Below are 16,675 nucleotides of genomic sequence, written 5' to 3'. Positions count from 1 at the left end.
AGACAAATTAACTTCTGTGGACTGCAGTGAGAATAAGTAGATTTTTTCATTTCATAATGGAATATAGAAGTATATATTGCACTGAGGACTTCATGGGTGGATCTACACACAGGGGGGGAAATGCTATAAATAAGCCAGAAATTAAATAATTATAACAAAAGGAGGGAAAAAAACCTATGTAAAAAAGTTATAGAAATGTTTTGTGCTCTCTGGCACCATCTGGTGTTGCATGCTTATAATGCAGTCAGATCACTCCCCCCCCCCAATGTAGCTGAGTCCCAAGCTGTTTGAAGTCTCCCCCCCCCAGTTTGTAATAATATTTATTAGAAATTTGATAATTACAGAAAAAAAAGAGAAAAAGAAAGACAACAAAAACATTAAAAAAATTAACAATCAATACATCAAAAGTAAAGAAAAAAGAAAAAACAGGGAAAAAACAGTCTTTCAGCTTGGTGTGCTTACTGAGAAATTAGGCTTTCTCACAAAAGGGTGGAAGGAGATTTCATTAATTTTAAATTAGCGTCTTGTCCTACCTCCCAGGGTGGTACTGAGTGAGATTAGAACACTTACATGATGGTTTGGTTATGTTTTTAGATGTTTTAAATTGTTTTTAAACGTTCTAAGCATGTTTCGTTTTGTGTTTAATTGTACTGTTTTATCACTGAATTTACCTTTGAGCTGTTCTAGTGTTGAAAGAGGGTGAAGCGGTCTCTTTCCACACTATACATGATTATATAAATGTCATGTCTCCTCTTAATCATCTTGCTTTCTAAATGAAAAGTGCAAATGTTGCAGCCATTTCCTCGCAGAGAAGGCATCTCATCCTCTTGAACATGTTAGCTGCTCTTTTCCAGCTGTACAGCTTACCTTTTTTGAGGTGGCACAATTAGAATTACGCACAGTCCTGCTCATACTGACGATGAACACCTCTTCTTCCTTAGGCTAGGTTTTTTTTGGGGGGGGGGGGAGTTTTACTTTTTGTGTTCCCACTAATGTCTCTTTATAAAACTCGGTTTGTCACTAGTTTGCTGTTCAAATCTCGGATGAAGCTTTTGAGATTTATTTTCCCATGAAAGGGAGCTTCATGCTGCTACATCTTCGCCATTGCACTGCAGAGCATCATCCATCTTCCAATAAATTGAAATACATCAGTAGATGCCTGCTCACTAATCATAGTGCTTGTTCTGCACACCAGCAAATTACTGGGTCTGGCTTATGGGAAGTACAGTGAAAGATCAGGGGAGGTGAATTTATCTTCACAAAGTAATTTTAATGGAACACACATCCGGCTTAAGAATGGCTTGCAGCAGTTATGTATATTATAACTTCATGTAGCTGTCGGGATCCCTAATGTATTCCTCCCCGCTGAACTGTAACTGTTCCTGACATGTATGAAATCCTAGGTTTCCATGGCTTTTAATGACTTCATAGCATTTGCCTGTATTGTGAACAGAGATTGCCTTTTGTTTGTCTCCAAAGTTTACACTACAATAACAAGGCACCAACTTAAGACAGTGCTGCTGCCTGTTCCCATTTTCTAGCTTAACAGACAAAGGGCACAGATGTTACTTCTACTGGAGAGGGGAATAGATGCCTCCTAACATGGGTGGTGCTGTGGGTTAAACCACAGAGCCTAGGACTTGCCAACCAGGAGGTCAGGGGTTCGAATCCCCGCGACGGGGTGAGCTCCCGTTGCTCTGCCCCTGCTCCTGCCCACCTAGCAGTTTGAAAGCACGTCAAAGTGCAAGTAGATAAATAGGTGCCGCTCTGGTGGGAAGGTAAACGGCGTTTCCGTGCGCTGCTCTGGTTCGCCAGAAGCGGCTTAGTCATGCTGGCCACATGACCCGGAAGCTGTACGCCGGCTCCCTCGGCCAATAAAGCAAGATGAGCGCCGCAACCCCAGAGTTGGTCACGACTGGACCTAATGGTCAGGGGTCCCTTTACCTTTACCTTTAACAACTCACAGCACAGTGAACAAACATATATGGTGGTATAATACTACTTTAAATGTATAGTGCAGATGTGGACCGAAAGGGCTAGAGCTGCCATCTGATTAAGGGACTCTTGGTCGATCAATTCAATGTAAACCCCAAAAGGTGGCACATAAAAAATAAAGATTAAATCTGCATATGTTTCATTGCAATTTAGGGGGCTCTCCGTTTATCCACATTTTGGAAGTCACAATTGGGAGCAGAACCAATATTATCTGTTCAGAACAAACCAGAATTTTTGTTTAATATCTTGTGCATTTTTTTAAAGAGGCTGCCAAGCCTCCAACTGATTTATAATCCCAGGTTTCATGTCTGGCATTCTTTGTAGGGCATATGCTTTGATAATCAAAGGGTAGATGTGCCCAGACCCCGGATATAAATAGATGGTCGCAAAGTGTTTGGCAGCTGTCACCAGTCGAGTGGTGGCAAGAAGGTGGAGCGCCACTTTGACATTGGCTTATGCTCATTAAGCCTATTCAGCAAAGTTTTGTGTTTCTTGGTTTTTTTATTATTATTATTCTGTAACGGCATGGTACTGGTTTTGGAAAAAGTACATGGATTTTCATCCAGCGCTCTGATGCCTTGAGGACCTCTTTTCAGACCTAATTGAAAGAGCGGCATAAAGTTTTAACCCTGGCTTCCTCACCCCTGACTCCCATTCTAGACTGGTAGATAAGCGCTATCAGTTCAGTGATTGGGAGTCAAAGGAGCTGTATAGAATTTGAGGTCTTCTCAACAGTGGGGAGGGCACAATCTCTAGGGGAACGCTGGAAGAGCTGGGGGGGGTTGCACACAAGTCACACAAGTTCGGAGCATTACAAGGCAACTCTTTTGTATTCTACCTGGAGCATAAAGGGGAAGGATTACAACCCTCTCACTGCATTTCGGTTTCTGTGCTGTAACTCAAACTCTGAATTGAAAGGGGCAGCCTTCCTAGTTTATATACTGGTACCTCGGGTTAAGTACTTAATTCGTTCCGGAGGTCTGTTCTTAACCTGAAACTATTCTTACCTGAAGCACCACTTTAGCTAATGGGGCCTCCTGCTGCTGCCGCTGCGCCACCACCACACGATTTCTGTTTTCATCCTGAAGCAAAGTTCTTAACCCGAGGTACTATTTCTGGGTTAGCGGAATCTGTAACCTGAAGCGTATGTAACCCGAGGTACCACTTTATTGTAATATTGGAGCATAGTATGGGAAATTCTAAAGGTTTAAGACAGGCATCCCCAAATTCGGCCCTCCAGATGTTTTGGGACTACAACTCCCATCATCCCTATCTAACAGGATCAGTGGTCAGGGATGATGGGAATTGTAGTCCCAAAACATCTGGAGGGCCGAGTATGGGGGTGCCTGGTTTAAGGCAAATGTGAGAGGAAAAGGTAGGAGTAAAGACAGAGGCCCAACAGGTGGGACACCAGCTGGCAATCGCTCCCCACTTAAAGAGGGTATCTGCATGCCTTCTGGAAGCCTCCCTCAAAATCATCTTCTTTTGGTACTGGACACTGATACGACTAGCTAAAATAAACCGCTGGCTGCGTCCTCTGTGCTGGAAAGGGTGTAGGAACCCTGGATAAAAGATGGATGTATAATATATCGATGTATGATGGGAATGTATTCTTTTACAAAAACTCCAGACCACTGTCTTCACGGTTATTTCCGTTAGCCCTAAACAAGTCATGCAGCTTAATCAAGCATTAAGCACTCCTCACGCTGGACCTTAGCTCAAGTTGTCTTAAGGGTCATAAGGAATTAATGGGTTTTCTTCTGACTGCAGCCTGCCTGGTGATAGCCCAGCAGTGGGGAAATCAGTCAGAAATACCCATGAATCTGGGTTGGGAGTCTTCAGTACCTAGGGTTGTACGAGGAACTTCCAAAAGCAACAAGTCTGACATGGTGTGGCATCCATTTATTACTTTTGTCAATGAACATGGAAGAGATTTCCCATTGCCCACTACTCAAAAAGATCTTTGGAGAGGTTATCTAAATAACTGCTTTGTCTAAAGCCGAAATAAGGGCACCCGTGTATTGTTTTGTTACAGCAAATATGTAATGCAAGTTGTGATACTGAACAACAATTTAATGTTTATGTTTTGTGTAAATTCAATACACAAGTCTGAAGTGGGGGTGGGGGAGACTTCTTCATACCTGACTCTGAAAGCAGGTCCCAAGGTATACCCTCCCTGAACTCCCCTTAAAGCTTAGTTTCCAATCCACCCAGCCACTCTAATGATCCAAAAATGAAAACTTTTCATTAATATACCTTGTAGCGGACCCAACCACTTAATGCCACCTGTAAATAATGCGGCCGATCCACTCCCGCTAACTGGCCCCAATTAATAATAGTGCACCCACCTCACGGTACACCAATTACATGGATTTCTACAATTTACCACAGATTATCCTAGTAGGGGACTTGTGTGAGGGAAAACTTAATGATTAGAGTCTCAGGCAGAAAAGAATCAAAAGTTTTATTGAACAAAAAGGGTTTATGAAACAAAGTGGGTCAGGAAATGCGTTTTTTCAGGTAGAAGTTAGCTGGTTTACTTTAACTCTAGGATGTTTCAGGCTTAAACACAACACTACAGGCACAGCTCTTCTTCAGCTTGTTACTCAAAAGCAGTTGTTGCACTTCAGGTGTAGATGTTCAGGTTTCTGGATTAGATGGTAAAATGCTCAACTCATTTTCTGTTACTTAGATATTACAATTAAATACTTTCAACACCATATCACCTCCTTCACCGATTAATACCTTGGTTCATGAGCAAGGGGATCTTCTTCTTAATAATCTCTTAACAATCTCACACCTGAGGTATTCCAAAGGGCATAACAGACCCGGGGAGGGGGGTCCCCTCACCTCGTGTTACTGGGTTGGGAGTCTTCAGTACCTAGGAGAACTCTCCCCTCCTGGCTATACTGACACCCAGGTAGCCTGAATTCACACGAGATCTACCTCTCCCAGTTCAGTCATAGCCCTCCCAGGACACTCCTGTCTGTATACCTTTCCCAGGCCCTCAACCCGGTCTCCCTATCCAAGCTGAGAGGCTCTGTACTCTCGCTATGGATAGTCTCCACAGTGTGGATGTTTAACTTAGCTCGGAATCAGTTCTCCCCATCTCACCACCTATCTCCCAACCTGAAACCTGTCCAACATCTCAGATCAAATCCTTTCCCCTCTTCTCAAATCCAGCCTTATCTTAAATCCAGCCCAGCTAACCTCCTCCCTCAGAAACTGTACCTTTTATTCTCCCCATCACCACCACCTAAAGTGCTGTTCCTCCCCTCTCTGTGGCCAGCTGACTCTGTAGTCCATGTGTAGGGAACCTAAGGCCCACAGACGGTCCAGGAATCAGCGTGTTTTTACATGAGTAGAATGTGTGCTTTTATTTAAAATGCATCTCTGGGTTATTTGTGGGGCCTGCCTGGTGTTTTTACATGAATAGAATGTGTCCTTTTATTTAAAATGCATCTCTGGGTTATTTGTGGGGCATAGGAATTCGTTCATTGCCCCCGCCCCCAATATAGTCTGGCCTCCCACAAGGTCTGAGGGACAGTGGACCGTCCCCCTGCTGAAAAAGTTTGCTGACCCCTCTAGTCCATCAGAGAGAAGCTCCAGCATCACTAGACTCTGGTCTGGCTCAGCTGTCAGTCACACACCTGTAGCCCCTTCCACGTTTTCTCTCCCTGAATAAATTCCCCCCAGTCCCTCACAAACCTCAACTCTTGGTTGGGTTTAAACATTCGCTTAATTTTAACCATTCTATTTCTGTTTCTTATAATTACAAGAATGGGTGTTGATTATCCTCCCTCCTTGTTTTTTTCTTTTTCTTTTTTAATTTGCTAAATTTGTTCCTCCTGCTGTGATATTTTTTTTCCTTACCACGACCCACAGGAAAACATTTAAACCTTCTGTCTCTGCCTCATGGGAAGGTAATTTAAGGTATCTCTGGGTGTTTTGTAAGAGCGTGTTTGCGAAGCCTGTAAGCAACTGTGCAAGTGAAGCTGCTTTCAGGTGTTTGCCTGCTGCCTTGCAAAACATATTTTGATTAATTCAATTTAGATGCTGCTGTTCCTCCTGTGAGTACCTGAGGTCCATTTGCACAAGAGATCAGTGGCTGGATTTGTGCGTGCTTTGAATCATTTTTTTAAAAGGGAGAGAGGAGAGAAGAGGAACCTATTCAGATATCCAAATGGAAATGAGAACTATGCAGGGTGGCGCTACATTTTAGAAGATGGCTATCGTTTGTTAATTTTATTAGTTTATAAATCACCTTTTATGTATGTCTCAAGGCAATTTACAGACATATCATAGAAACAGCTAAAATAGTTTCAAAACAGTACAAAATGAACCCCCTTTCATCCAAGGAGAAGAACTTGTCGAAACAAAAATGTCTGGAGTCACTCTGCAGCAGTGTTAGAAACTCAGATATATAAGCTAGGCGCCAAATGACTCCTTAAACCAAGGTTATAGTCTAGTCGCAAAAACAGAATGCCTCGTTGCCACTTGGGGGCCATATGGCTCTAAAGTAATAATGGAGGCCCCATTAGCTAAAGTGGTGCTTCAGGTTAAGAACAGTTTCAGGTTAATAACAGACCTCTGGAACAAATTAAATACTTAACCCGAGGCACCACTGTACAACTTTTTGGTTCCTGAAATTCATTCTGACTGTTGAAAACAGTCAACACCCAAGGATCCCCTTGCATGCACCTCCAAATGTTGAAGACGTCATGCGCCATCCTGGCTCCCAGGCATCTCCACTTGGTTTGCAAATGGCCGATAGGTAAAGGTAAAGGTACCCCTGGCCGTGCGGGCCAGTCTTGCCAGACTCTAGGATTGTGCGCTCATCTCACTCTATAGGCCGGGAGCCAGCGCTGTCCGAAGACACTTCCGGGTCACGTGGCCAGTGTGACAAGCTGCATCTGGCGAGCCAGCGCAGCACACGGAATGCCATTTACCTTCCCGCTGGTAAGCGGTCCCTATTTATCTACTTGCACCCGAGGGTGCTTTCGAACTGCTAGGTTGGCAGGCGCTGGGACCGAACGACGGGAGCGCACCCCACCGCGGGGATTCGAACCGCCGACCTTTTGATCGGCAAATCCTAGGTGCTGAGGCTTTAACCCACAGCGCCACCCATGTCCCTTAAGTGGCCGATAGCCAGGTGCAAAAATTGAAACGCTGCTCTGGAGTCTCTTGCAGAAAATGGTGGACTAAAGGATAAGATGATGTGTCAAGTAGGGCCGGGCAATAGATCACCCCAAACCGGTTTGAAGTCCATATTGTGATACTGGTTTCATAATTTTTTGACCTGGCAATATATTGCAAATTTTGTGTGTGTGCGCGCGCATGCACACTGCAAAAATCACAATACAGGAAAAACCAGGAGGCCAGCCAATGTCTCTGCATAGCTCCACCCTTATTTCAGACATCATAATATATCAGTATACAGTGGTACTTCGGGTTACATACACTTCAGGTTACACACGTTTCGGGTTACAGACTCCGCTAAGCCAGAAATATTACCTCGGGTTAAAGAACTTTGCTTCAGGATGAGAACAGAAGTCGTGCTCCGGCGGCGCAGCGGCAGCGGGAGGCCCCATTAGCTAAAGTGGTGCTTCAGGTTAAGAACAGTTTCAGGTTAAGAATGGACCTTCAGAACGAATTAAGTTCTTAACCTGAGGTACCACTGTATTGTGATGTTTGGCTGGTGATATATCATGATGTTGAAAACCAGATACCACTCAGCCCTAGTGTCAAGTAACCCAGTACTGAGCTGTATATGGTCTTATACGTTAGTACTAAAACCTTGAACGTGGCCCAGTAGAAAACTGGCAGCAGGTGAGTGCTAAAGTCTAGGCATGTGAGTGTCCAAGGCTGCTGCAAAATGGTGGGATGGTGGGGTTGGAGGTGGAGGAATTACTTAACCTTTCCACTGCTTTATGCTTTCCCTGTACATTGCCTCTCCATCAGTATTTTTCACTGGGATGTTACAAACATCCTGTCACTTGCTGGAGAAAGGTGGAAAGGGTTGTATGGGACATCCAATGAAGCTGAATTTTGGAAGGGTTGGGGCAAATAAAAGAAAGTAGTCCTTCATGCAACGCAGAGTCACACGATGGAACTCACTCTCACAGGGAGGCAGTGATCACCACCACTGGATGGCTTTAAGAAAAGTAGAGAGCTATGATAACTATGGGGGACGCGGGTGGCGCTGTGGGTTAAAGCCTCAGCGCCTAGGGCTTGCTGATCAAAAGGTCGGCGGCTCGAATCCCCGCGGCGGGGTGCGCTCCCGTTGTTCGGTCCCAGCGCCTGCCAACCTAGCAGTTCAAAAGCACTCCCGGGTGCAAGTAGATAAATAGGGACCGCTTACTAGCGGGAAGGTAAACGGCGTTTCCGTGTGCGGCTCTGGCTTGCCAGAGCAGCGATGTCACGCTGGCCACGTGACCCGCAAGTGTCTCCGGACAGCGCTGGCCCCCGGCCTCTTGAGTGAGATGGGTGCACAACCCTAGAGTCTGTCAAGACTGGCCCGTACGGGCAGGGGTACCTTTACCTTTACCTATGATAACTATATTCTGCATCCACAGTTGGAGGCAACAGTGCTTCTGAATACCAGTTGCTGGAAACCACAAGAGGAGAGTTTGCTCTTGTGCTCATGTTCTGATTCCTGATCTCCCACAGGCATCCAGTTGACCACTGTGAGAACAGGATGCTGGACTGGATAGGCCATTGACCTGATCCAACAGGCTAGTCTTTATGTATTTCTATTAAAAGCCTGGTGAGGAAAGGGTCATCAACCCCTCTTGCTTCTATTGTGTGACTTTTCAGATGTTGAGTGGTGACCCAGGTGGCGCTGTGGTCTAAACCACTGAGCCTCTTGGGCTTGCCGATCAGAAGGTCAGTGGTTCGAATCCCTGTGATGGGGTGAGCTCCCGTTGCTTGGTCCCTGCTCCTGCCAAGCTAGCAGTTTGAAAGCACGTCAAAGTGCAAGTAGATAAATAGGTACCACTCTGGCAGGAAGGTAAACAGCGTTTCTGTGCGCTGCTCTGGTTCGCCAGAAGCGGCTTAGTCAGGCTGGCCACATGACCTGGAAGCTGTATGCCGGCTCCCTTGGCCAATAAAGTGAGATGAACCCCAAAGTCGGCCACGACTGGACCTAATGGTCAGGGGTCCCTTTACCTTTACCTTTATGTTCGACTTAACGTCTTAGGAAATGCAGCATTACAAATTATGTCAAAGAAACAGCAGCAAAGTTACTTGTGGGGGAGTTTTACATGCCTTTGATGCAGGGTGCCAGGGAAGGTGCCGTGGCTCACTGGAAAAGCATCTGCTCTGCATGCAGGATCAATCCCCAAAATCTCCAGGTAGGGGTGAGAATGTCTCCTCTCTGAAATGCTGGATTGCCACTGCCAGTCGCAGTAAACAATACTGAACTAGATGGTTCTTAACAACTTGTTACAAGGTACCAAGCCTAGGTTCACATGAAGAATTCAAGAACACCTGCAGAATTCAAGAACACCTGCAGATATTACCTGGTCCAATATCTCTCAGTATTCTCAATGAGAAGACAGAGTTGTGAATGCCTGGGCCTTTAGGGGCTGCTCCTTTTTACTTTTAGCATGACAGCAGGAGGTTAGCCGGTGTAACCTCTCCTGTTACTAGCGCTGTGGCAGAAGAAACTGGTAAGCTTCTCCCTGGAGGAGACCCCAGTTGCTAAAGAGATGGGGAAAACCTTATTTAGACTAGCAGCTAGCAACCCCTTACAGATGGAGAACACAGAAGATGGGTTGATTTTTAAATCAGACATTTCAATCACAACTTATGTCACTGCATTCAATGCAATGCTCTTTGGGGGTTTTCTTCGTTTGCGCTTTAGGCACTTGGCATAACCATATTACCCAAATAATTCCATGGCTTATTTTTAAATATAATAATTGAAGTTGCCATTATCTGTGCATTTTAGCATGGTAAAAGTAAGCAAATACTGTCGCATGTTATCTGTCTAGTTACCGATTTGCTCCTCTGTAAGCTGCTTTAGGGCAGGGAGAAAGCAGGAAGTTTAACCTATCAAGAGTCCTTTGGCACATTAAAAGGCAAGCAAATTTATTGTGGCATTAGCGTTCGTGGTTGCAGCCTATTTTAAGGCACCACAGGAATCTCATTTTCACCCCAACGTAGTGACATGGCTGCTCTCCAGAAATTTAGCAGGATGTCACTTTGCCTTTGGTAAGGCAAGCAGATGCTTGTGTCTCAGAGCCAGAGTTGCATCCTATGCCAGGGGAGTGAGTGAGGCAAAGCTAGCCAGATCTCCTCCTGATTTCCTCCCATCACCCTTAACCCTTTGCAGCTGGGGTTTTGCCAGTACAGGGGTACCTCGGGTTACATACGCTTCAGGTTACAGACTCCGCTAACCCAAAAATAGTACCTTGGGTTAAGAACTTTGCTTCAGGATGAGAACAGAAATCACGTGGTGGTGGTGCGGCGGCAGCAGGAGGCCCCATTAGCTAAAGTGGTACCTCAGGTTAAGAACAGTTTCAGGTTAAGAATGGACCTCTGGAACGAATTAAGTTCTTAACCTGAGGTAACACTGTACAATCGTATACCACCACTAGGCAGGATATGGTGCAAGATGCTTTATGCACAATGGCTTTTTCAAGGCAATTGCAATATTTACTGGGGTTGGGATAGTGGATGTTGTCCACTATTAAGGCAGTAAAGGTAAAAGACCCCTGGACGGTTGAGTCCAGTCAAAGGCGACTATGGGGTGCGGCGCTCATCTCGCTTTCAGGCCAAGGGAGTCGGTGTTTGTTTGCAGACAGCTTTCCGGGTCAGCAGGACTAAGCCGCTTCTGGTGCAACGGAACACCATGACGGAAACCAGGGCACACAGAAACGCCGCTTACCTTCCCGGCACAGTAGTACTATTTATCTACTTGCACTGGCGTGCTTTTGAACTGCTATCTTGGCAGGAGCTGGGACAGATCTTTTGATCGGCAAGTCCTAGGCTCTGTGGTTTAACCCACAGCGCCACCCGTGGAACATAGTCCTTGCTAAATATTTGACAAAATAGAAAAATAGGCATAAGGGAACAAAGACAAAAGGGATAAGAGCCATTGGAATTTGGTGGATTGATTGATTAACTTGTCTGTCATTTGATCTAGTCCAGGGCAACCCAAAGCAACTTACAACCAAACAGATACAACCAAACAGATACAACCACCATATAGATACATTAAAACCAAGAGGAAAGAGAAACACATTTTAAAATACATAAAAATACATTTATGTGTTGTTTATGCTCGCCCAAAGTTATACGCATATTTTTGTAGTGGGAGGGGAAGGTGGGATAATTGGTGGGGGTTTTTTTTGGGAATCTATAAAGCTGTCTTATGCCAGCATCTGTTGTTTGCCTACTCTAGCAAAGGAGATGTGCATGATGGGGTCCGGGGGTGGCGGTGTCCCATTTTGTTACCTGACGTGAAACAGGAAAGTGCTGCCCCACTTCTCGTGACCAAAGTCTACCCTCTCAGGGTTGTGTGGTGTTGACCGCAAAGGGGCGATGGCAGCAGAAGGTTCTAGCGAGATCTTGTGGCAGGATTGGCGAGGGCCCTGCCTTAACCCTGGTGGGGTCCTTATAGGCATCTGATTTGCCACTGTGAGAACACAATGCTGGACTAGATGGCCCATTGGCCTGATCCTGCAGGCACTTCTTAGGGTTTTAGTGGCCTACCAGTTTATGAGGCCTATGAAACCAGAAAACTATATGCAAAGGAGCTTTTAAACTATTGGGATGAGCAGGATTGTCTATGCATTGAACTTCCATTCCTGGTAGATGACAAGGGGGGGGGGGGAAGCTAAGCAATCTGGTCAACAATAGCTGCTCCAATATGCTTTAAGAGTTCCCTGAGCACTAATGCAATCTGTGATGAAACTGGAGAACAGAAGAAGGAAGTGTAAATCTAATAAGCACCGTGCAGAATAATGACCTCATTTATCAAACGTATTAAGCCCCTGAGTGGGTGCGATAAAGGGATTCTATTTTACTGTCCTCTTCAGTGTGGATTTGCAAATGACTGGATCCTCCTGGAATGCCAACCTACCCCGCTAGTTGCTGTCAAAGAGATCTATTGGTACCCTCTGTCGGCCATGAATAAAAATATTAATCTGCATATCTGTTTTGATAGCCAATATGTATGGTCCACAGTTGGGCAATGCTTGTTATTTGGACTAACCAAAAAGAAGTAAAGCAGTGAGAACTCTTTACCAGTCTGGATATTAAGCAAATACAGGGTAGAGTCTGGGCTTGATGTTGAAGCCACCAAGTCTGCGTTTAGTCACTGTCTAATGTTGGAGTGTGGGAGGATGTTGCAGTCTTAATTAGATTAGGTTGCATGAGGTTTCAGAACAATGGGTAATCTCTCCCTCATCCCTCATATAAAATCTAGCAGTTGTCTGGCTTCATCTCACACACTGCTTCAGCTTTTCATGGGTAGAGATACCTGGTTTTAAAAATGCATTGTTTTAAAGTAATGCTAAGGCAAAAAAAAAGAGGAGTCGCAATTGTTCATCCTTTCTGCAAAGCAAAGGACAAGAAGCTGGTGTTGAAACATCAGAGAAGTGAGGTCGTCAGGTTATACAACTAGCAGTCCCTGGATTCATGGGGCAGTTCAGGGGTTGGCAAACTGGCAAAGCGAACAGTGATGAATCTTGCCAGTGTGGTGTAGTGGTTAAGAGCGGTAGTCTCGTAATCTGGGGAACCGGGTTCGCGTCTCCGCTCCTCCACATGCAGCTGCTGGGTGACCTTGGGCCAGTCACACTTCTTTGAAGTCTCTCAGCCCCACACACCTCACAGAGTGTTTGTTGTGGGGGAGGAAGGGAAAGGAGAATGTTAGCCGCTTTGAGACTCTTGAAGGGGAGTGAAAGGCGGGATATCAAATCCAAACTCTTCTTCTTCTTCTTCCTCCAATGACAACGAACAAGTTGGGATCAGAAAAAGTATTTCTATGACACTGCTATAAGATTTATAACACAAATATAACTGTAAAGAACCAAACAATTTAAATATAAAAAAACCCAACACATTTCAACCAAAAGGACTTCTTCAGTGTTCACTGAAGTTAGGGCTGCCATATGTCTGGAAAATCCCAGACGTAGCCAGGATTTGGCCTTCAGAAACAGTGTCCCAGGCAGAAATCACTTAATGTCCAGGAAAATCTGGATATAAGGGAACCCATGTCAGAAGTTTAGATTTTGATTGATTTCCTTAAAAATAACGGCAGCGTAGTAGATTTTAAAGATATTAGCTGGCATTTTCCCAGATCAAAAGATAAGCTCTATTTTAATTGCATGAAAGACTTGCAAATTCTGGGTGCGATGGTGATGTGGCCCCATATTCCTAGGTTTGATGAACTTTTTTACATGTCAAAAAGCGTTGTTGGGTGGGTGTGCTACGCGCTCTGTGTTTTGCAGGCATTCCTGGACTAATTTAGCTCCTTTTCTCCCCCGTCAATGTTCTCTTGCTATGTCTCATTTTTTGCAACAAGAATGGAGCTCCTTTGTTCAGCATATGATTGGCAGGACTGCGTCTTCCTCCATTCAGGTTCAAGCTGGGTCCCCAGTAGTTTGCCTTAATTGCCGCTTAGCGTGAATCACGGAGACTTATCAGTGTCTGCTTCCTGTGCAATAGATTCCTCTTTTAAATCCCAGCTGCTGCAAAAGGAAACTATTTCAAATGTGCTTCTTAACAAACGTGAACTGGCGTGCATCCCAGGTCTTCTCCATCTTTGCCTGTAGGAGAAGGAGAAAGTATAAGATCTTCCTTTCTTGTCCACCTGCCTCCCTGCCTGCCTGGTCCAACTGCTGCATTGGTCTCTTCCCTTCTCACTAGCGCCGGATCCAGCCTTTGCTGAGGTTGATTGTGTTTGCCAGTGCTCCCCCACTTCCCAAGTGTGCTTACACAGCAGTGTCACTCTCGGGCAAACTACATCAGTACCTCAGAGCACTCTCTCTCTGGGCATTGTGGGAATTTTTTAAAGTGATGGCTGGTGGCAGTGGGCCTTGCTGGGAAGTGTGAGCCCAGGCAACTGCCTAAAGATATTGAGTCCCTTCCCTCCATCAGTGGCCTGCCACTCAGCAAGAGAGGAAAACAAAGTGAGGGCCCTTCCACTGGCTTCATTTGGCCCACCTGTGTTTAATGTTTCTGTTGTGCCCACCTTGGGTACCACCCCGCGTTCTTTTCCCACCACTGGACAGGTGAGTTTTAATGCTGTGAAACAGGGGAATCCAGCGCAGCAAGTACTCTAGCAGAAACTCACTGCAGAACAAATTGCAACCTCTGCTACCAGCAACCTGCTCTTGCATTCTCTTGCACAACCATGCCAGCAGAACAAGTACTGTATATCACAAAGCAACTTTAACTTAGCGCTACGTTGGATGCAAGCCTTTGACCTGTTTTTTCCTTTTGAAAAGAGAAAATGTTGTTGGAATGTAGCACCTAAGAGCTTAAATGTCACCTCTACCATGAACTTACTTTGCGGCCTTAGGCGAATCACACGGCTCACAGCCTCAGTCCCCGACCCCTGCCTGCAACATGAGGAATAGTAATGACTTAATGTATGGGGTTGTATGTAGGAGTTACAACTAGGTAGTGTCAGAGCCACCAGACTCTTGAGTTGTTGTTTTTTTAAATACCGTATTTTTTGCTCTATAAGACTCACTTTTTCCCTCCTAAAAAGTAAGGGGAAATGTGTGTGCGTCCTATGGAGTGAATGCAGGCTGCGTAGCTATCCCAGAAGCCAGAACAGCAAGAGGGATTGCTGCTTTCGCTGCGCAGCAATCCCTCTTGCTGTTCTGGCTTCTGAGATTCAGAATATTTTTTTCTTGTTTTCCTCCTCCAAAAGCTAGGTGCGTCTTGTGGTCTGGTGCATCTTATAGAGCGAAAAATACGGTAAGTTGTCTCCTTTGTAGACTGAAAGTTATGAAGTGCCCTAGCCCTGACTACTGTTACGGCTTTTCATAACACCATCTTAATTAAGGTGCCGGTATTAAGCCCAGTTCTTGCTCTTCTGGTCTGAACTTGCTGTTAAAGCAACCTTTTGACTGTTTGGAAGATTTTGACTTGTAGGTTCACTGAACTCAGGAGTGGAAGAGCAATCCTCTGCAGTTGAATTTCGTTTTCAAATCTAATAATGGATATGAATATATTTTATCTCTTTTTTTTATAAAAAAAAAAGATTGATTCAAGACAATAAACAAAAGGAGAAACATAAATATATACAAGTCAAATCAGTATAGTAAGCAGCTGAAGCCCATGTACCAATATGCTTATTGTTGTTATCCATCGGAATATTTCTTTTGCACAGCAAGCTTTTTGGCAAGTTGCTGTTTCTCCTATAATATGTAATCCTGATATTCTTTTCTGAATTGTGTACCTCTTTTTGTTTTGTGTTTCCATCCCCCCCCCCTCTCTCCAGGTGATTATAAATAGCACAATCACACCTAATATGACCTTCACAAAAACATCACAGAAGTTTGGCCAGTGGGCTGATAGCCGAGCAAACACTGTGTTTGGCCTTGGGTTTTCTTCTGAACAGCAGCTAACAAAGGTAACTTGAGTTTGAATTACTTTTTCATTTGTTGTTGCTTTTGTAAAATCTCCTGCAATCTCAATTAATTAAAAGGAGGAACATATAGATCTTGTGGTAGTCTCTCTCTCTCTCTCTCTCTCTGTGTGTGTGTGTGTGTGTGTGTGTGGAAGAGAGAGAGAGAGAGAGAGAGAGAAACTGGATTTCTTCCACTTTGTCTTAATTAATAGCAACTTGGCTCTTTGCAAGCGATTAATCTCCTGTAATCAATGAGTGGGCCAGAGTTTGTGGGAGGTGTTAATATTCAAGCTAGAAATTTTCTGAGTGTGTTTGATCATATGGTTTTCTATGCCTAGTTTTCTGTGCCTGCCTTGAAGCCAAACTAGGTGTTAGGCTAAATGCAAAGGCATTGCTCAACAGAACAGCTGTGTGTTCTGCTCATCACTTCAACACGACATCCCATCTAAGAACGTAAGAACAGTCTGCTGGATCTAGCCTTTGGCCAGTGGACGTACAGTCTTGCTCATACAGCCATTAATACTGCAGCTGCACTATACATTTAAAGCGGTATCATACCACTTTAACAGCCATGGCTTGCTCCAAAGTATCATGGAAAGTGTAGTTTCTTTAGGGATGCTGAGAGTTGTTCCCCTTACAGATCTACAATTCCCAGAATGGTTTTACAATCTTCCCAGAGAACTCTGGACACTGTAGCTCTGGGAGGCAGAAAAGGGTTCTCCTAACAACCATAAATGCCTTTAACAAACTACACTTCCCAGGAGTTGGGGGGGGGGGAGCCATAGCTGTTTATGATGCTGCTTTAAATGTATGGTGCAGATGGGGCTGTGTTCTTGATACAATAATACAGTGGTGCCCCGCAAGACGAATGCCTCGCAAGACAGAAAACCCACTAGACGAAAGGGTTTTCCGTTTTGGAGGTGCTTCGCAAAACGAATTTCCTGTGGGCTTGCTTCGCAAGACGAAAATGTCTTGTGAGTTCCTGCGGGGTTCCCCCCCCCCTTTTTCCCAAGCCACTAAGCCGCTTAACAGCTTATCCGCTAAGCCGCTTATCAGCTGATCCGCTAAGCCGCTTATCAGCTGATCCGCTAA

The 16,675-nt window shown here is 44.9% G+C and overlaps 1 protein-coding gene across 1 annotated transcript in view; it reads left to right on the top strand.

The window, feature by feature from the left end:
- The window catches only part of HOMER2 (homer scaffold protein 2), an 85,434-nt gene that overhangs the window by 41,094 nt on the left and 27,665 nt on the right, over positions 1 to 16,675 (top strand). Inside the window, exon 3 of the mRNA XM_083412209.1 lies at positions 15,455 to 15,586. Coding sequence (XP_083268335.1) covers positions 15,455 to 15,586 — 132 coding nt within the window. The remainder of the gene's footprint in view (positions 1 to 15,454; positions 15,587 to 16,675) is intronic.

Source organism: Podarcis tiliguerta, assembly GCF_965153285.1.
Source record: "Podarcis tiliguerta genome assembly, chromosome: 14".
Lineage (NCBI taxonomy): Eukaryota > Metazoa > Chordata > Lepidosauria > Squamata > Lacertidae > Podarcis > Podarcis tiliguerta.
Note: the sequence above shows the minus strand (reverse complement) of the source record. Positions and strands in the feature narration are given on the sequence as shown.